The following is a 21,436-nucleotide window of genomic DNA, read 5'->3' on the forward strand; positions in this document are numbered from 1 at the left end:
TTTTCTAATACAATTTAAATCAAATGATAATTTATTCTAAGGGTTTTTACAAAATACTTTATGAAAATTTTACATACATAAGAAGTACAATATAACTGAACAACTTACATTCTAATTAAAACTTTGTTGCAAAACATGTTTGTGACTACTCTTATGCTGCTTTCATATAGTAAAGTTATAAGAAAAACAATCATATATATGCAGGGTTTTAAAAAAATAAACTCATAAAAATACAGGCTTGAGACCTATTTTAGAATTAAGTTAAAACAAGCCAACAACTGAATTTTACCTACAGCCAGTGGGTGGCACTAAAATACATTTGAGGCTTGTTTTAACTGCCTGTTTTCTCAAGGCAGAAAAACACCAGTAAATTCAGTCTCATTGCCCTAATATGGAATTCCACATTTTATTAGAGATTACAGAGTAAATCGTTTCTTAAGGTCCATTGTTTTTTTTTATCATCACTGATGTTCTGTCTCCATTCCCCACTCCACTTTGAGTATCTTTCTGCTACTTTTTCCCCACAACCTACAAAGATCCTGCAAGGGTACCAGAGCCTCTTAACTGTGGCACAGAATTGTGGTGTGAAACACATGATGGCAAACAAGAACATTTTGCTTGTTAACAATACCCCATGTTTAATGCCCTGGGGCAGCTTTTTCTTTGAAGCAGCAGCAGAAATTCAATTTTCCTAGCTTGTTCAAATATCTTCTTTAATGTTGGAGTCACAAATTACACATTTTGTTATTATTTAAATCCCTTGGGCCTTGTAATCAAAGAAGCACATGCAGATTGACTTTTACATGCTGTGTAGTATTCCTTAGTTGCAATAGATAGAAAGTGAGGATATTTGTCCACCTACTCAGATTTTCAAGATCAGATTCCACCAGCTTAGTAGTTTCAGTGGAGGAGCCAGTGGAATTTGGGGTCATTTGGAAATCTTGGCAATCAAAAGCATTCTGAGAGGCAGTGTTGCTTCAATCCAAGTATTGGGGGAGTTTACCATCTTCTCCCAGAGAGCAACTTCCTCTGAAGTAGAGTCCATCCAGTCCACTTCAGTCCCATAACTTTTACCTGAAAAAAGGAAGCTTTGCATTTAGAAAGAAACAGCTCATTGTGGGTGGGGGAAAGACGGAAAGTCATTCCCTAATTATAACCACCAGTGGAAGCTAGGAGGAGCTTTCTTCACTGGGAGGGCAGATGTGAGACTCAATATAAGGAAGAACTGTTCAACTGTCTGAGTGACTCCATTTTTGTAATCATTACCATAATTCCCAGAGCAATGATTTTTCTTCAAGTTAATGTAAAGGCCAGATGAAAATTCATCAGGGAATAAGGGAGTTGGGAGGACTCCTGCACTGGGTTGGAGATGACACTAGATAATCTCTAGGTTAGTGTGACTAAGGCTTTAGTGTCTAACATACTCAATTTTGAATCTTGGCTCTGCCACTTTGTAGCTGTGTTACTTACTTTCTTGGACTATCAGTTCCTTTGGGGGTAACATTAGCAATTACCTCATAGACTTGTGAGGATTCAATGAAATAATGTAAATGAAGCATTTAATACAGTGACTGGTGCTCCATAAATGTTATTGTTATTACTTAAAGCATATATTTCGCCTTGAAGGACCATAAATGTTTTTGCAGGGCAGACTAATGATGAAGGCTTTTCTGTCCCTGCCACTGCCACGATAACTTAAGCTCTATATGGAGAGACACTTCACCCTGTTAATCCTCATATCTGGAGCCCTTGGCACACAACCTGACATTTCTTTCCTCCTTTATTTCACTATACTTAACAGATACCTGTTTTCAGGATATCTCAGTTTTCACTGGGAAGAAGCAAAGCAACAAACAAACCTCTAGTATCTCTAGAAAAATTTGGCTCATGGAGAATTAAAAATGTAGCAAACAGTACCTGTTCCAAAGCCAATCCGAAGACCTCCCAAAAACTGGTTGGTTAATTTGTAATGGTCCCAGACAGTAAGCTCTACACAGGCTTCCATCAGATCTTCAGGCCTGAACCCATCATACACCATAGTGTGGTTGAAGATAGGGTTGGTTGTTTTTCCTACAGCTCTTGTCTTCTGGCGACTTTTCCTACTTGTATCTGGAAGGATGGTACTACAAAAAGAGGCATGGTTGTGGGAGCATTTTAGTAAGATAGTGAACATTCATGCTTTCGATACATAAGAACACAGCTATTAAAGATTGACAATGGAGGAAAAGATGTGGAGAGATAGTGGTGGTGGTGGTTTGGCAGACAGTGGGGTAGGGGGTAGGGACACATCATGCTGAAAAGACTCTGGACCTAGAGTCAGCCATACTTGGTTTGAATCCTGACTCTGCTACCTCCTGGGTATGCATTTTAGGGAAAGTTACTCAACCTCACGGACACTTGCTTCTTCATCTATAAATTGGGAATGGTGATGCTCATTTCATAAGGCTAAAATTAGAATTAAATAACATATGCAAAACACTTAGCTCTATGCCTGCATTAAGTAAGTGCTTAATATGCTAGTAATCATTTGAGGATTCCTTTAAAATTTGCAAGCACAGGCTATCCTGATTAGCTGTGATAGCCTAAGACTTTTGTGTTATACAGAATAGAAAAAGAAGAGAAACCTCTCCAAATTGCTAGATTTGACTTCAGAAATAAATTATGTAATTTTTTTTTTTACAATCACTTAATTTCACTTATGATAACAATTAAAATGAACTTTAACCTACCATGCCTCTTATAAGTGGCAATATAAGACAATACAAGTGGCAATACATGGCAAGAAGGTCTGTGAATGGTCTCAGAATGTGACTGACTGACTTGGTCTTAGAATGGGGCTGACTTGAACCAAAAAATCTTACCAGCTGACATCTATAAAAAGTATGTGTAGGGAAAATCATAATATCATCTATGCTACTTAGATATATGTCACATATATATATATTTATTTAATAGAGAAGGGGTTTTGCTATGTTGACCAGACTGGTCTTGAACTCCTGGGCTCCAGTGATCCGTCTGCCTTGGCCTCCCAAAGTCCTGGAATTATAGGCATGAGACACCTCGCCCTACCAGATATATGTCACATATATTCAAAAAGCTACAGTTGGTCTTCTGGTAGGCTATATACAAATAAAATTAGAGAAACTAGGAGAACATACTAATATCTGTTTGGTTATTATTTACTAGATGCCAGCCACTTTATATGTATAACAGAGAGAAGAGTTTGCCATTTAAAAACCCAAATTGTCTCAAGCTCTTAGTAAGGGTTGATTAGCAAATCATTTTCCAAATATCTGCAGTCTCATACAATGACCCTTTGCAAATAGGCCACAAAACAGGTGAGACAAAGGAAAGACGGAATTCTCCCTGCTCCATAAAGGAGTCAAGGGGTGTGACATGTTACCATTAGAAATTTAATAAACTCTTTTGAACTGATTATTGCCCTCACCAACAGATGTTTTCCCTAGAAGACATTACATATTGAGTATGAGGTCTCTAGTTTCATTTGACCTCTTACTTTATGATTTTAAAGCTAAATGAAGCCTTGAGAGTTCATGATATAGATTCCTCCAGTTCATGTCTCCATTATCCCAAGTAAATTCATTTAAATTATGAATGATGAGTCAGCATTACAGATATAGAGAACTGAAACTAACCAGCAAAGGCCAGGCTACAGAACTGATGCAGACAGAGTCATCAATACTATTACCATTTAACAAAAGAATTTAGATGACTTCCCCTTAGCAGTGGTAGATCAAGGCATTCCTTCACCCAGATGTGCACTTCTCCAGTTGTAGGTAGCTTTTTACCTATAATAGAAAAAGAAGAGAAAATTTTCACTGCCAGTTCTCCCTTGGCAATACTGCATCCAAAGATGTCAGCCTAAAAATGTTCTGGCACGGAGATACTAGCTAGTACTTGATGGTATCATCTGAACTGATTATATCTATACAGTCTTAACTAAGTCTTTCATAATCTGGTTTTCCTAAAATTGATAGCTCTATAAAAAGAATTCATATTGACTTTAAGTACAGAGTATTACATCATTAGTACATCATTCATTTGGGGTTTTGCTTGGTTCAACAAAATCAAACATCAGGAATGTGAATCATCCATTTACAGTTATATTCAAAACATCTCAATGAAATGCATATACCTTTCAAACATTAATACCAATATCAATTGGTGCTAGTGGAAGACACTTAAAACATATTTGGGTATTAAGTAACCAAAACAGGTATTGGCTAAGGTATAGTCATTTTTAAGAGTAGTTATATATATATATATATTTTTTTTTTGAGACAGAGTCTCACTCCGTCACCCAGGTTGGAGTTCAGTGGCACAATCATGGCTCACTGCAGCCTCAACCTCCTGGGCTCAAGAGATCTTCCTACCTCAGCCCTCTTGGAGTAGCTGCGACTACAGGCATGTGCCACCACACTTAGCTAATTTTTAAATTTTTGTAGAGACAGAATTTCATCATGTTGCCCAGGCTTGTCCTGAACTCCCAAGTTCAAGGGATCCACCTGCCTCAGCCTCCTAAAGTGTTGGGATTACAGGCGTGAGCCACCACACCCAGTCAAGAGTGGTTAAACATTTTATAGGGATATTGTATGCACATACATAATAGTTAATATTATGGGCAGATAATTACTAAGAAGTTGGCTTAGTCTGAAACTGTTGTCTAGGCTGGGTTCATACGAACAGAGGAATGCCACCAGATTTTTCTGAATGGGTTAGCTCAATCAGTCAACCAAACAGTACTTAGTGAGCATCTATCATATGCTCATCTCTGTGCTATGCTAGGAACATCATTAGATATACAGAGAATACATGAAATAAGCTATGCCCTTGGGAAATGTTTATAGTTATGTTGGAGAGAATAATTAAAAAAAAATGATAAAAATGTAATATATAGTGAAACTCCAAGTTATTACTGTAATGTTCTAGAAGATGATATGATCAGTGAGATCTAATATAGTTAGGCAAAGCTTTATGGAGGAGATGGGGCTTCATCTAAGACTTTGGTAGGTTGAGGAGAAGAGGAAGCCATTTCAAGGAAGAAAAACTACATGGACAAAAATTCAGACATGGTGGCACCCATCACAACACACAATACCCCTGCCCTCTACTATCAAGTGATAGAAGGAAAAAGGGAAATGGGGTTTCTATGAATGTTGACTTTAAATGATAGGATACAAATTATATGCAAAAGAATCTACCTTTTAGGAAAATCCAGAAGTTCAAAGGTGGTAGTCTGACAGCAATCTGGCCTGAAAATATGCTTTGCTTGCCCTCTAATTCTTTCTTTTTTGGGGCGTGGGGGGCGGTATAAACTACATCAGAATGCTTTTCTTTAGTTCAGTCACTATCCTCATCATCAATTATTTCTTCTATCTCACTAGCTTCGCTGCCTGGTTACTGAAAGCATTTGAGTTTACAACCCTGGATTTCAGCCATAACATTCATACAGATTCTTAAAGAGACTAACTTGGGGAACTTGCTTGGGAAATGGTGCAAGGAGCTGGCTGGCATTCATTTCCTGCTAGTCTCTTGCTCCTTAACTGGGCTGAAGACCTGACAAGGAGGCAATTGATAATCTTGAGGGAAAAGCTCTATCTCTTAATGAGACCCTGAGAGTGGAGGGTGAATGAGCTTTAAGTTCTCTGGAGTCCTCTTAATTGCCACCTGTGAAAAAGAACACTCAAGTTCTATTCTTATAGCACTATCAATAAGTCCAAATTCCAAACACAGGAATACACAAATTCTGAATACAGGCCATTCAAATTGTGCAGATACAAACTTTTTGGAGAGTGAGGTGAAACCTAATGACTATAAACTAAAAAAAAAAAAAAATGAGAACTTTCTCATAGAAACAGAAAGTAAAATCATGATTACCATAAGCTGGTAGTAGGGGAAAAGGAAATTGTTGGTTAACAGATAAAGAGTTTCAGATTTGCAAGTGAAAAGGTTCTGGAGATCTGTTTCCCAACAATGTGAATATAGTTAGCACCACTGAGCTGTACACTTAAAAATGGTGAAGAAGGTAGATTTTATGTTTTTTTTTCCACAATAACAAAAAAAGAATTTTCTTATTTACAACTATGAATAGACTCATTTGGTCTATACGTTACTAACTTGATACGTTTGTTTAGGGCCTCGCCTTTGAAAACGCATTAATAAATACTGTGAGAAGGGAGGGATAAGGAAACGACATAAATCTGAACAGAAAATCATTACATACCAGGGACTGGTTCTGGGACATACTGGAGAGCTAGTTTCATTTCACCTCTGTTTTCTGCTTCAAGGGCAACTGGTGCTGTCTGAAAAGTGAAGAAATGTCAGCAGGTGGGAGACAGACTTTTCATCCTGTTTGTTGGTATAGGTCCCATTGCAGAACCATTATCTGTCCCATTTCTGGGACCATGTGTTACTTATGAGTGCTCTGGATTAAAATTTCTCTCCGCATCACAACTAGACTGTTGCCTTAATACCTGGGTAAACTAGGCTGTCTATCTTGAAAAATCTTGCAGGATACCCAGAAAATATTTCAAGGCCTTTAGTCTCAAAGATGGTGAAGAAACCAGAATGGCTTTCTTGGAGATGGCAGAGGTTTCTTAGAATGCTTTAATTTTGATCAAAACACAAATATTTTATTAGCTATTAAGCCAGCATATAAAACAATTTAGTTGTATTCCCTTTATTTGAAGGAGTATGAGATAGTGTGTGAAAGTAAGCGGGAAAAGGCCGTGTCTTACATTTTCAAAGCTACACTAATCTGATTATTTTAGGCCAAATGCATAGAATTCTGTAAGTATAACAAAGACTGAACAATAATTTTTTAAACTTCTATCTGTTATTTTCAAGTACACGTTGAATATTCCTTATCTGAAATGCTTGGGATCAGAAATGTTTCAGATTTCGGATTTGTTTTTTGAAATTTGTAATATCTGCATATACATAATGAGATATCTTAGGGATGGGAGCCAAGTCTAAACACAAAATTCATTTATGTTTCATATACATCTTCTACACATAGCCTGAAGGTAGTTTTATATAACATTTTTAATAACTTTATGCAACCCATCGCATGAAGCAGGTGTGGAATTTTCCACTTGTGGCATCATATCGGCATTCAAAAAGTTTCAGATTTTGGAGCATTATGGACTTGAAATTTTTGGATTAGGGATGCTAAACCTGTATAAGAAACCTGTATAAGATAGTTTTACTTTCAAATTCTGGCTCTTTAGAGCTTTATTTTCAAAACTTGGGTATGTATCAGAAACGTAATGGTAGCCAGTTAAAAATGAGATGCTTTTGATATCTTCTGAGGAGTTCAGGTCTTGGGTGGGGATAGAAATAAGTGCTTCAAGTGATTTTGATATAACATTTGAGAACCATTTCTTTAGTGGAACTAAAACAGTTCCACTGTTGCGTAGACACTAAGTTATCGTTTGTATTAGTTATATTTATCACTTCCTACTACGATGAACTAGCTTGGATCACATCAACCCCTAAACTAAGAACAATTTACAAGGCGGGATTTTAAAAATCAATTTGAAAGTGCTAAGGAATTATTAACACAGACAGGACTCAAATGAATGAGATCTTAGAGTCTGACATTCTTCTCTGCTTTTCACTTTGCGACATTTAAATAGTGCCAAACTGAGCACATAAAAAGCCTAACAGAAAGAGACTGAAAAGGTGAGCAGGACTTTTAGCAGTTTCATGAGGCTGGGGAGACAAAACTTGGAGTTCATGGCCTGCCAAGAAGGAATGGCACTGGAAAAACACTCTAGACCAGTGGTTTTCAAAGTATGGTTTCTAGCCCAGCAGCATTGACACGGAACCTGTTAAAAATGTGTAGTCTTGGGCCCATAAACCTTGGGAATAGGGTTCAGAATCTAGCGGATTTTTTTTTTTTTTTTTTTTTTTGAGACAGGGTCTTGCTTTGTTGCCTAGGCTGGAGTGCAATGGCATGATCTCAGTTCACTGCAACCACCACCTCCCGGGTTCAAGTGATTCTCCCATTTCAGCCTCTTGAGTAGCTGGGACTAAAGATGCATGCCACCATGCCTGGTTAATTTCTTTGCAAAGGCAGGGTTTTGCCACGTTCCTCAGGCTGGTCTCCATCCAACTGCCGGACTCAAGCAATCCACACCTCAACCTCCCAAAGTGCTGGGATTACAGGTGAGAGCCACCATACCCAGCCCCAGAATCTGTGATTTAATAAGTCCTTCAGGTGAATCAGATGCATGCTGATTTTGAGAACTATTTCCCATGGCTTTCAGTTGGAACCTCTGAAGGGCCTTAGCCTAGGAATATGAGCAAACAAAAACTAGACCAGATCACATGAAAACTGGGCTTGTGCTTCAAAGTCAGTTCATTCCCAGATTACATGAAGGTGGTCTATGCCTGCTGTGTCAGAAGCAAAAGTAAATCCTCCCAAATTATTCCTAGAACGTTCTCATATGCAATCCCCCACATATGATCAAAAAATGAACAGGCATACCAAGACAAAGAACTAAGTGTCCAAACTAAGATTTTAAAAAATAGATAAGCAGGACTCACAAATATTTAAGATACTGGAATTTTCAAGTACATACATTAAATAACTTTGCATGCTATATTTTTAAAGACAATGTTAAGACAGAGAATTTTTGGAGAGAAATGGAATCAAAATAGTCAAAATAAAATATACTTTTGAAAATATAAGTTTTATATTATAGATTGACTTAAATTGTAGATGGTTTTAACAACAGAATAGACATGGCAGATATAATTGTTGAATTGTAAAAAGGTTAGCAAAAAATGGACTGAAATATAAGAAAAAAAGAATATACAGAAAGGACCATAAGAGACATATTGGACAGAATAAAAAGGTATAACATACTTGTAATTGGAGTTTCCAGAAGGAGAGAAGAAAATAGTGGGGCAAAAGTAATACTTGAGGAAATAATTGCTGAGAAATTTTCAAAGTGATGAAAGATACCAAAACATAGATAGATTCAAGCAGCTCACTGAACCCCAAACCTCAGGATAAATTAAAGAAAACTACACCTAGGCTCATTATAGTACAATTATTAAAAATCAAAGACAAAGAAAAGTATCCTAAAATCTGGAAAAGAACACGTAACCTTCAAAGGAGCAAAAATAAGACTAATAGCTGACTTCACAACAGAAATGACCAAATACTATGAAATGACATCTTCAAAACACTGAAAGAAATAATTGTCAACCTAGCAACAGAGCAAAAATATCCCTCAAAGATTGAAAAAGATGTTATGATACCAAGAAAATCTGAAAGAATCTGTTGCCAGGAGATATTCACTAAGAGTAAAACTAAAGGAGAGTCTTGAACAGAAGAAACAACTCCACGGATAAATCCAGAAAAGGATAAAGAGCAAGGGAAAGGCAAATATGTGGTTAAATCTAAATTAATAGACCGTATAAAATAATAACAGTAATGTCTTATGGGACTTAAAAATATATACAATTAAAACATGACCAAAAATAGCACAAAGGATGGGAGAATGGGTAAATGGAGTTAAAATGTTCTTGGTTCCTTTCATTGTTCTGAAAGTGGCAAAAGTTGTAATTTATATTACAGTTTGAATTCAAGGGTACATATTATAATCTCTACAGGAACTAATAAAGAAAAATGAAAATAAACTATGACTGACATATTAAGAGAGAGAAGAAATGGAATAATAATCCCAAAGGAGGCAATTATGAAAATAAGAAAACAGGACAAATAGTAAGATACTAGATTTGGACCCAAATATGTCAATAATTATATTAAGTGCAAATGGACTAGATAATCCAATTAAGAGACAAATATTTTAAGACTGGAAAAACATCAAAACTATTGCTTATAAAAATATATCTGAACTACAAGAATTTTAAAAGGCTGAAAATCAAAAGATAGAAACAAAGTTCTAATCAAAAGGAAGCTAATAGAGCTTTACTAGAGATAAAAAGGGAATTTCAAAATGATAAAATGGTTAATTCATCAAGAAAGTATAATAATTATAGTTGTATGTATATGTAATAAGACAATCTCAAATATAGTGAATCAAAAATAGTAAAACTAAAAGGAGAAAAAGACAAATCCACAATTCTAACTCTCCTAGTAATTCACAGTACACACAGACATAAAATCCATGAGGATATAAAAGATTTCAGGAACCAGTTTTGACTTAATTGATGAATATAGAACATTACATCCTTTAATCATTGAATACACTTTGGTTTCAAGTGACACATGGAACATTTATCAAAATTCAGCCACATATTAGGCTAAAAGTCAGTATCAAATTTCAAAGGACTGAATTGTTCAAAAGACCTTCCTGAAGTCTCTGAAACATTTGTGTTAAATGATTTAAACATTCTCCCAATAACCTTCTTTACCTTTCTTTTTTTTCCTCTAGTTTAAAATTATCCCAAACTACAGATCTGTACTCTGAATTAAATGCAATTAAGCTTTTTCCTATACACCAGGCCCCACATCAACCAACCAAATAAGCAAACAAAAAATTCCGGACTCACCTTCCGCTTCAGAGGGTACCATCTCAATTGTTTGTTCTGTTTGTTATCCCAGTCCCATGTTTCCAAATCAAGTTCCACCTCCCCTAGGAAACTATTGCGCTTAAATGTATCCCGATGCCAAACGGACAGGTTCAGTTTCTGTGTCTTTAAGATTTGTTTTTCAATTTTATACTGAAGTTCAAAGAAGAAAATTAAATGATGAATAACATTACTTGATGCCAAAGTTATAACACAGAGATGAAGAGAAAATTCATCTGTATATATCAAATTTTCTTATCTGTTAGGTTTCAAGTCCCAAAAATATTGCAAAGTCATCTTATTCTAAGTGTCTTGTTTCAAAGAGCTAAAATCCATCTTTCATAAAAGCTGATTTGCTTCCCCACTCTGGAAAAACAAACCAAGGCTCAAATATCATAGTTGGTAATAGCTCTCTAACAATAAAAGCCAATTTTTCAATTTTTGCTGAATATTTTTAGGCTAGATGTAATACAAAATTCAGTCTAAAATACAAATCAAATGTAACCCAATTCTCTGTTTTCTACTTAAGAACAAGGTCTTTTTTAAAATAGTCTTTTTAGAGCAGTTTTCAGTTTACAGCAAAACTGAGCAGAAAGAACAGAGTTCCCATATGCCATCTATGCTGCCACATACACACACCTCCCCCATTATCAACATCCCACACAGACGAGGTATTTAAAATAAATAAACTTGTCTTTTCCTGCTTCATATGGCCAAGTAGAAAAGATCTGGCATCCTAACAGTTTTTCATCTCAAATGTAGTCAATCTTTAATTATATATAATCATGGAAAGGACAACAGTACTTCTAATCTAAAAATAATTCCCATTTGGCTTCATGATGTACTACTTGAATGTCCATTGTGGTTGTAGTAAGTCTGCCTTTCTCTGAGCTTAACATTTAAATTATCTGGCTTTTCCTGAGTGTAGGGTTGAAGTAGCTGACCCAGAAATAGCCAGGGTACTAGGGTATGTTAGGTAACATGGGCACAGTAAGATGGCGCCGGTTCCGGGTTCTCCACCCCGGGAGCCCGCCAACAGAAGGCCAATTAGGGAAGAACACCTCCTGTCTTTTACCCAAACCCCACCCCTAAGCCAATCACCGATGCCCACGTAGCCCCACTAAGTATAAAAACCCAGCACCTAAGAAGCTCGCCCCTTCTTCCTTCCTTCTCCTCCTCCGTGTGGTGTCGCATTGGTGCCTCCAATAAAATCTGTTGATGGCGACCAGCGTGTCTTTGGTTTGAGCCCAATCGGGCGCGACTCTTTGAGTCGGTCCGACTCTTTCAGGGTATATCAGTTAAACTGTAATTAAAAACTTGCTACAAAAATTCTACAGGTGGTTAATTCAGACCATGGATGACTAAGTGTTGATTTAACTGCTTATTTTTCCAGAGGATGATCAAATACTTGGACAGAGTTTTCAGAAAGAGGGAATGAACAACACTTATTTTTAGTTTTAAATGATCTGTTAGTCATGACTAAGGCAGCATGATGTAGTTTTGGGGGAGAAAAAGAATATGAGCCAAGTATACTTTCTGTTCATCTGTCCATTTATCTTTCCAGTAAACATATTTTGAATACCTATCCCAGATTAAGGATCAAGATTTATTAAATGCTTAATGTGCGTTGATCTTTCACACAAATTAACTAATTTACTGTTCTCAACTGCTAAGGTAGGTAGGTAAGTACTATTATCTTCCTTTGGCAAATCTGAAAACTAGCATTAACCCGACTTGGCAGATCTGAGGTGCCCAAAGACACACAGTTTACAAACAACACTGAGTTGGTCCCTACCCTCATGGAACTTATAATTTAGTGGCAAGGAAGACAATAAAACCACTAGTTAAACTGCTGTTAACATATCCGGCTATAAAGCAAGATTATTGAGGCAGCAGACAGCAGGAGAACTTAGGGGTTAAGCACAGCCCCTCATAAGAGGAGGTATTTAAGACAGTGTAGGAGGTAGTTAGGGAAATAATGTGTGGAAGAATATTCCAGCCTGAAGGAACAGAAATTCACAGAATTGTGAGAAAATGTACTTCCTTAAAATAATGAAAAGAATTCAGGGTGACTGGAACAAAGACTATGAGAGAAGAAAGTTGAGGCTGGAGTTCAGGTTGTGAAGGGACTGGTGTGCATGTTAAGAAAGATTGCTTTGACCCTAAGGGTTATAGAAAGCAGAAAAATAGCATAATCAGAATTGTGCTTTTAGAAGATCATTCTGGTTGCAATGCTCAACTTTATCAGCTGTGGGGTTTTTTTTGTTTTTGTTTTGTTTTGTTTTGTTTTGTTTTTTGAGACAGAGTTTCACTCTTGTCACCCATGCTGGAGTGTAGTGGTGTGATCTCGGCTCACTGCAACCTCTGCCTCCCCTGTTGAAGCCATTCTCCTGCCTCAGCTTCCCGAGTAGCTGGGATTACAGGTGCCTGCCACCATGCTGGCCCATTTTTGTATTTTTAGTAGAAACAGGGTTTCACCATGTTGGCCAGACTGGTCGTGAACTCCTGACCTCAAGGGATCCACCCACCTCGGCCTCCCAAAGTTGCTGGGATTACAGGCGTGAACCACCTCACCCAGCCAAGCTATGTGTTTTTAAATAAGTTACTTCATTTCTCCAAGTTTCATTTGCCTCATCTGTGAGATGCAGATACCAATACCAGCCTGCCAGTGTATGTATGGGGAGTGAATGAAATAATGTATACAACATTCATGTTGTTTTGTCTCAAACAAAACAGCCTCAGAACATTTGTATTCCTTTCCTTCTCCTCTCTTGGTGACTGACTTTATCCTGCAGAGCTACTACCCAAAGAAGACATGGTAAACAGGTCACCATCTAGGATTTTCCTATAGAGAGAGTTCATAGATACCCGCAGTATTTCGTTATACACAGGATTCAAGGTTTTCTTCACTACGAGTGTTTTCTTCTTGCCCATTTTGCCTTTGTCTGGTAACAAATAGGCCTTTACATATCTGAAAAGGAGAATTGAACAGACAAAGTCAAATAAAAGTAATGTTTCCACTTCTAGTTTTTTAAATACACTGAAAACTGACAGCAGAAATAATTATTTCATGACACTGAGAAAAGCAGTGAGTAACAAATTTTCCCACCAATACCTTTATACTTAAATGTGCAAAGGGTTTTAGTGGAATGGATCATTTTATTTTGTTTTGAAGATTTTTAACGGACATTTCCTGAATTCCGTTTTTCCTTTGGCCTTAACTAATATGCAGGGGTGGAAAGGGGCAGAAAACACACTTCCAGGCCAGGCAAGGTGGCTCACACCTGTAATCTCAGCACTCTGGGAGGCCAAGGTGAGCAGATCACCTGAGGTTGGGAGTTCAAGACCAGCCTGACCAACATGGAGAAACCCCATGAGCCAGGCTGGTCTCAAAAAAAAAAAAAAAAAAAAAAAAACCACACACACACACACACACACACACACACAGCTATAAAATTAGCTGGGTGTGGTGGCGAATGCCTATAATCCCAGCTAGTCAGGAGGCTGAGGCAGGAGAATCGCTTGAACCCGGGAGGCGAAGGTTGCCGTGAGCTGAAATCGTGCCAGCCTGGGCAACAACAGTGAAACTCCATCTCAAAAAAAAAGAAAACACACTTTCACACTTTCAGCATAGAGCTTAAATCTGTTTGTTCCCTTCTGAGAAAACGCTTCGGTGCTTGCAGTATTTTTAAGTTTTTGTTATTGTCTTTTGAAATACTATAGTAAATACCTAGTCAAGTTATCTTCAATGTTAAAAAAATAAAGGATGTTGAGCTCAGTTGTTTTTATAACAAGAATAAAAGAAAAAAGCATTGCACTTGTCTCAGCAAAATAATTAAGAATCAGACTTCTGCATAGGGATAAGTAGGGAATACCATTCAGCGTTTGCAAAAAAAAAAAAAAAAAAAAAAAAACTGAAGTGCAGTCAAACCTGTGATTTAAAAAAATAATTTTAGTAATTTCCCCTAAAGTTCTGTAAGATATAATTTAAATATGAAAATTCTCTCATTCTAGAGTCTTAACTATTTTTATACCACTGAGCATTATGAAGTGTGTCCCATGTGTCCCTAATTTTGTAAAAAGTTTGAGAGTGTGGTGGAAAGAGACAGGTTCAGGTCCTCATTCCTCATTTTGCTTCTATCTGAATTCACATATATGGGTTACTTGCCTTCTCTGGTCCTTGCATTCTTATCTGTAAAATGAAGGAACTGAACAAGATGACCCCAAAGGTCCTTTCCAAGTTGAAACATTTTGTGCTTCTCTGTGATTTTTTTTTTTTTTTGAGATGGAGTCTCGCTCTGTCACCCAGGCTGGAGTGCAGTGGCCTGATCTCAGCTCACTGCAAGCTCCGCCTCCTGGGTTCATGCCATTCTCCTACCTCAGCCTCCCGAGTAGCTGGGACTACAGGTGCCCGCCACCACACCCAGCTAATTTTTTGTATTTTTAGTAGAGACGGGGTTTCACTGTGTTAGCCAGGATGGTCTCGATCCCCTGACCTTGTGATCCGCCTGCCTTGGCCTCCCAAAGTGCTGGGATTACAGGCGTGAGCCACCGTGCCCGGCCTTTCTCTGTGATTTTTATAATTTAATGTTTGACATATGAATTTATAGAATAAAACAGCATTTCTCCCCAACTTTTCAAACATTCTTTTTAACACATACTCTCCCTCCTCTTGATTATTTCCTTCCAATTCCTATAAGATTGACAGTTTGAGAACTAAGAGAAGGTAGGTGACTCTAAAATGTACTTACGGGTCTGAACGCTGTTTTTTTACATCTGCTGCTGCTAAGTCCTTACACTGGGCCACAAAAACATGCAACTCCTTCAGTGACTCCACATATTCAATTGCAAACTGAATATTTCCTTTAATTTCCAGATTGCCAAAGTCTCCACTATAAACACTCATCACACTGCCACTCACCTGAAAGCATCAGAAATACATAGTGTTTGTCTCTATCTCGTTCTTAAACCTAGCACAAGGATCATGGATATAATCCTTGCTGGCATTATTACTTTAGCTTGCTTATAAGAGCAGTTAATTCAATATAGCATAAAGACATATCTATAAAGACAACCTAACATGATATACATGACTAGAGTTTTTTGTTTCATTTCGTTTTTGAGACGGAGTCTCGCTCTCTTGCCCAGGCTGGAGTGCAGTGGCTTGATCTCGGCTCACTGCAACCTCCACCTCCCAGGTTCAGGCGATTCTCCTGACTCAGCCTCCCAAGCAGCTGGAATTACAGGCGCACGCCACCACGCCCAGCTAATTTTTATATTTTTAGTAGAGATGGGGTTTCACCAGGTTAGCCAGGCTGGTCTCGAACTCCTGACCTCAAGTAATCTGCCCACCTCGGCCTCCCAAAGTGCTGGAATTACAGGCGTGAGCCACCGTGCCCAGCCGAGTAATGTTTTTAAATAATTTTCCCTATAAGACATAGATGAAAAGTGAAATGCAATGTTATTTAGATGCTGGCTCATTTCAAAGCAGGGTGATATTATGCTAGGTGGTATTCAAAGGCATCCATTTTCAGGCATGCTTAATATTTAAAATCCGAAAGAAAGAAGATGTGAGAAAACCCAGACACTCTAATCATAGTGACACATTGCTGTATCAAATTTCCAAGGCACTAAAAAGGAATTTTACCATGTTACCCACCCACCGAATCTAGAAAAATGCTTACTGAGCCATGCGCTTTTAGAGGTCAGGAAGGGTAGAAAATGGATGATTGATGAAGGGAGTTTAAAACCTTCCCAAAGGCAGACGTTAGATTTTTATCAGCAGAAACTCAATTTAAATAGGTTTTTAAAAAAGGTTTCAGAAACACAAGGCTAGCAAGAATTTAAGCACAGCTTTATCATTTGTTTAGCATACTTGGGTGAAATATATGTATGTGTATGCATATCTGATACTCAGATAAGTGTATGTGGATATATTTACATATATTTTTACATACATACTACATGCACACACAACTTCACCTTATGCAAGAAGTTCTATGTAAAGTCAAATTAGATTCCCTTAAATCAAATCTGAGTAACTACATTTAAGGATATTTCCTTTTAAAATGCTGCTCAGATGCCTTCTAAAAGGCAAGGAATTACCTCTTATATTCTTTCATGTCAACCAGTATATTGATTCATCAGGATTACTAAAACAGAGGTTCAATTCTATGCCTGCAAATCATATATAAAAGCATATCTGATACAAGCAGATTTTATCATAGTTACCCCATTTGTTGCACAGAAAAATTTAGTGGTTCACCTTCTTGGAAATTTATTTGTGAAGTATTTACATCAACAACAACAAAAAACCCCATGAACATTCATTTATGATGGATATGAACCCTGTTAGTCTAAAAAAAAAAAAAGATAGATGTAGCTAGCCAGAAGCTAATTATGGATTAGAGAAACTGCTTGTGCCCTGAGAAATACAAAAGGAGGCTGTTTTACAATGAGTATGAGCATGTCAAAGCAAGGTTCAGAGATGCGGAGAGATATTAATATGGAGTCTTTGTTTACATACAGAAGACAAGGATGTCATGCCAGAGGAGCTGCTAAGATTGGTTAAAGAGCTCGGGCTCTTCTTGTGTCTGCTGAGCTGGTAACTGCTTTCTGATGCTGTATCTGTTTCTCTGTCATCACTCTACGAAACAGCATATAATATGCACAATATTTAAATTCAGAATGAGTCAAGATCAGAATCTCTGTTTAGGCAAATATGATATTTTGGTATCCCACTGACATTTATGCAAGGTCAAAGGATGTTAATGCTAATTGCCAGGGTATGGGATTCAGGATGGAGTGGGTGGTCTGCCTTGACCTCACCTAAGGAGGAAGGCAGTGCTTAGCTACCAAAATAACAAAGTGATTTTTTTTTCACCTACAAAGTAGTCTCTCCCAAAGTGCTGCAGAAGACAGCACTATTGTGAGCTTTCTTGCCACTCTTTTAATATTATATATTTGTTTGCCTGGGGAACTCTACTGGTATATATGAGAAATTAACTTTACGCAGATAATAAAAAGATTTACTGTTAAAACCAAAACATCATGTTTAATTCCTCTTATTATTAGCACAGCCCCTAACTTCTCTAAAAATCAAATCTTTTACTTGACACACTATTAAACTAGGAAAAAAGAAATGCTAGTCTCATCTGTTTCAACTCAAGGCCATATACATATTTTTTAATTTTTAAAATTTTTAAACTTCCGCTTACATATTCCTGTGTTATTATGCTTATCTTTTTGTTGCTAGAGGTAAGTATATTAAATTATACATTCTACCCACATTAGATTTTAACACATTTTAAAAAAAAGTAAGATACAAGTATTTATTTTAAACATATCTGAGGAAGTATTTACCTGGGACAAGAAAAAAAGTTACAGTAACAAATTTTGTTATATTTGAATCTAAAGTTTATTAAATAGTAGCTTTAAAAATTTATGATTCAGAGTGAGCTCCTTTTAGGGTTAGAGAGCTTATGGAACAGTTCAGTGGCACCAGGGGTTAAGGGACACCTTTATGGAGTAGTTAGTTCATGCCAGCATATTCCAGGACCATGCAATTATGCATCAAAATAATGGATGCCAATTCTAATGCAGATTAATAAAGGAGTTAAAGGAAAGCAAAATTAATGCTTTACGTGGATAAGAATCCTTTCTTAAGGATTAAAAAAATTCGTATCTTTTAAATGTCTCTGTTGTCACACTCTCTCCCCACATGCTGATAGTCATTTCCCTCTATTTTAGCGCCTACTACATTCTACCTAGTATATCAGATCATTAGTGAATTATTGGAAGGACAGGACTCTGACTTGTTGATCTGCAATGGTGTTTTACACGTAACTGGCACTCAACAAATGTGACTGATGATAAGTCTCAAAGGGAACAGATGAGCAAGGCCTGATTGCATTTCCACTTTCTTTAATACCTAGTTCAACCCTATACCCCATGCAAAATGATACAGCCTAATTCTGGCATCTCTGATACACAAACCCAGATGATTTGAACTCTCTTCTGTGTGGAGCTATGAGACAGCAGGTTAAAATTGAAGGAAGGAGAAAAATTAAAAACCAGGAAGTTATATAATTTGCCTCGAAAATACACACACACACACACACACGCACACATATATACACACATACACTTTTTTTCAAATTAGAGTCTCACTCTATCACCTAGGCTAGAGTGCAGTGGCACGATCTCGGCTCACTACAACCTCTGCCTCCCGGGTTCAAGCAATTCCCCTGCCTTACCCTCTCGAGTAGCTGGGATTATAGACATGAGCCACCACGCCCAGCAAATTTTTTGTATTTTTAGTAGAGACCGGGTTTTGCTATGTTGGCCAGGCTGGTCTTGAACTCCCGGGCCTCAAGGGATCTGCCCGTCTCAGTCTCCCAAAGTGCCAGGATTACAGGCATGAGCCACCATGCCCGGCCTCATATTATTATATGGTTGAACTGCATGGCATGCCTACTGTTGGCTTCTAGCTAATGAATTACTTCCAAAGAATGAGTGATTCTTTCCAAAGGAAACTGTAACACGTGCTCTTAACCATAGGCAAGGGCTGAATATTTGCAGATACAGTTCATCGAAGTCCCAAGAATGGACAAAAGGATGCCCGGGCCAGTGACAGAATATAATTTATGTGTTGCCCAGAGCTTTCCTCAACATTCCATCTACTAAGAGAATGCTTGATAATGAAGCCTTTTATTTCACCGTTAGAAATCAGACCAAAACTACAAACAGTAGCAGCTAACATTTACCAGGTACTCATTATGTGCTAGGCACTGTGCTATGTGTTTTCTCTGCATTATCCTACCGATACCCCACAACCTCATGTGGTAGGTGCAAGGAAACCAGACTCAGAGAAGTTACTGAATGTGTCCATGAACACACAGAAAATTAGTATCATAACCAGGACTGGGGATATCTGGCTCCAAAGCTTAGGCTCCTAACTACCTGATTGCAAGAACATGGAATCTTAATTAAGTCAAAGGACCTGAGTTAAAGTCCTAGATCTACTCCTCAGTAGCTATTGGATTTGGGGAAAGTTGTTTAACCTCTCTGGGGCTCTTTCTTCATTTGTAAAACGAAGAAAATAGTCCTTACCACATATAGTTAGTAAGAGTTAGATGACAGAATGAGTATTAGGTACCTGGCACGTATTAGGTACTCAATGAACAGTAAATTATAGTCATGTGCTTTCTTAAGACCGTACAGTATATAGTATAGTCATTAACAGCACGCAAGTTGGATCTGTGCTCCAGTCCTGGTTGAACCCCCTTCTAGCCGAGTAAGGTTAATCTCCCCTACTCTCAGTTTCCTTACCTGTAATGTGTGGGGATAATGATGGTGTCTACCTCCTAGGGTTGTTGAAGGATTAAATGATATATGTAAAGTGCCTGGCACCCAGTAAATACTCCTTAAAGCTTGCTGTGTCATTGTTACTTTATTAACAAACACTTTCAAACTAGTCATGCTGCCTAAATTAAGTTTTCACAAATCAACTCTACTCCAAACTACAGAGGAATAATCAGTTCATATACCTTCCTGGATTTCTTATTTTGTGCTAACTTTGAAACAAAAGTCACATTCCCAAATCTATGCAATTTGACTTCACTAACCAAAAGGAGTTACTGTTTGAGTCAAATGAGATGTGCCTTTCCTTGTTCCAGGATCAACAACACTACTTCTACTGACTTGAAAGGCAAGGGCCAGTCCTTCTGACCTCTTTGGTTTCTGCCACAGTGGAATACCAACACACCAACCTTGGCATAGCAATTCCAACCCTCTGTCTCCATTTTTCTGAAGGTACAAAAGACAAACTTGCCTCATCTTGGAGAAATGCTGGAACAGACTTGCTCATCCTTTTGAGTTTGTCAGGGTGAGAAAATGGATTATCAGGTTGTGTAGGCACTGTGGAAACTAAACAGCAGCATTTCCATTTCAAAATTATTCTTACAGTTGTCAGAAAACATTAGACATTAAGTTGAAAACATACTTTTATTTAATCTATGAACAAACATGTTTTTGTAAAAAAGTTAAAGGCAGAGTAGTTCACATGCACAGGATCATGAGATTAGCAACATGCAGTTTTTATAAATTATATATAGAGAGAACTAGCAAGGAGTTGAACCAAATACAAAGTTAATTTAAAAAACATTAGTTTTTATTGAACTAGAGCTGAACTTGAATCAAATTATACTGTCAGTGTGAATTGGTTTAGCTTATTTTTTCACAACAGAGCTTCAGACCACAAGGTCTGTACTTTATTGGTTCATCTCCTTGAGATATATTACTAACACACTGCAGGCTGAAAAACTATTTCATCCGGACAGTCAAGATTTTTGTACACAACTCAATAATAAAAGTGTTCTGGTTGTTGAGCGTCTTAGAGTAGGTTTGTTTAGTGAGCACGAGGATTACTTTTCTGATAGTGTTTTTCACTCAGAATTATAAAATAAACACTATTTTTTGAAAATTAAATTATTTAGATACCTCATTGATTCAGAATTTTCAATATCCCAAGGCAAAGTTAGAATGGTTAAAGTTAGGGTACTCTAAGAATTTAATAAGAAAATGTAGCATATGTCTTCTTTCTGATATAGAAAGTATATGTGTAGAAGGTACAAGAGGAGGATAAATTATAATCCTAATTTGCATACACCTAGTTAGAAAACTGTTTTCTTCTTTGTCTAAGAATCACAACATCTAAGCTTTTCTTATGGTGAATCATAGCTCTTTTAATGAATAAGTTAATATTTTCCAAGGCACTTAGTACCTAGCACAGAGTAAGCTCTATATAAATATTTTCTAATCAAATAAGTATCATATGATAAAGAATCTTAAATTATATTGTGAATGAAAC

The 21,436-nt window shown here is 37.2% G+C and overlaps 1 protein-coding gene across 38 annotated transcripts in view; it reads right to left on the reverse strand.

Annotated features, from left to right (window-relative positions):
- Window positions 1-21,436, reverse strand: part of SYTL2 (synaptotagmin like 2) — a 124,512-nt gene continuing 103,076 nt past the window's right edge. For 29 of the 38 annotated variants that reach the window (XM_063641469.1, XM_055283111.2, XM_055283110.2 and 26 more), the window contains 9 exons: window positions 20,399-20,493; window positions 17,093-17,212; window positions 15,318-15,487; window positions 13,435-13,537; window positions 10,549-10,719; window positions 6,245-6,323; window positions 3,710-3,809; window positions 1,918-2,123; window positions 1-1,074 (listed from right to left, as the gene is read on the reverse strand). In XM_063641469.1, the coding sequence (XP_063497539.1) occupies window positions 929-1,074; window positions 1,918-2,123; window positions 3,710-3,809; window positions 6,245-6,323; window positions 10,549-10,719; window positions 13,435-13,537; window positions 15,318-15,487; window positions 17,093-17,212; window positions 20,399-20,493 (1,190 nt within the window). In that variant the 3' untranslated portion in view covers window positions 1-928. The remainder of the gene's footprint in view (window positions 1,075-1,917; window positions 2,124-3,709; window positions 3,810-6,244; window positions 6,324-10,548; window positions 10,720-13,434; window positions 13,538-15,317; window positions 15,488-17,092; window positions 17,213-20,398; window positions 20,494-21,436) is intronic. The other 9 variants (XM_063641467.1, XM_063641468.1, XM_063641478.1 and 6 more) reach the window with 4 other exon arrangements.

The sequence above is a fragment of the Symphalangus syndactylus genome, chromosome 6 (genome assembly GCF_028878055.3).
Source record: "Symphalangus syndactylus isolate Jambi chromosome 6, NHGRI_mSymSyn1-v2.1_pri, whole genome shotgun sequence".
Lineage (NCBI taxonomy): Eukaryota > Metazoa > Chordata > Mammalia > Primates > Hylobatidae > Symphalangus > Symphalangus syndactylus.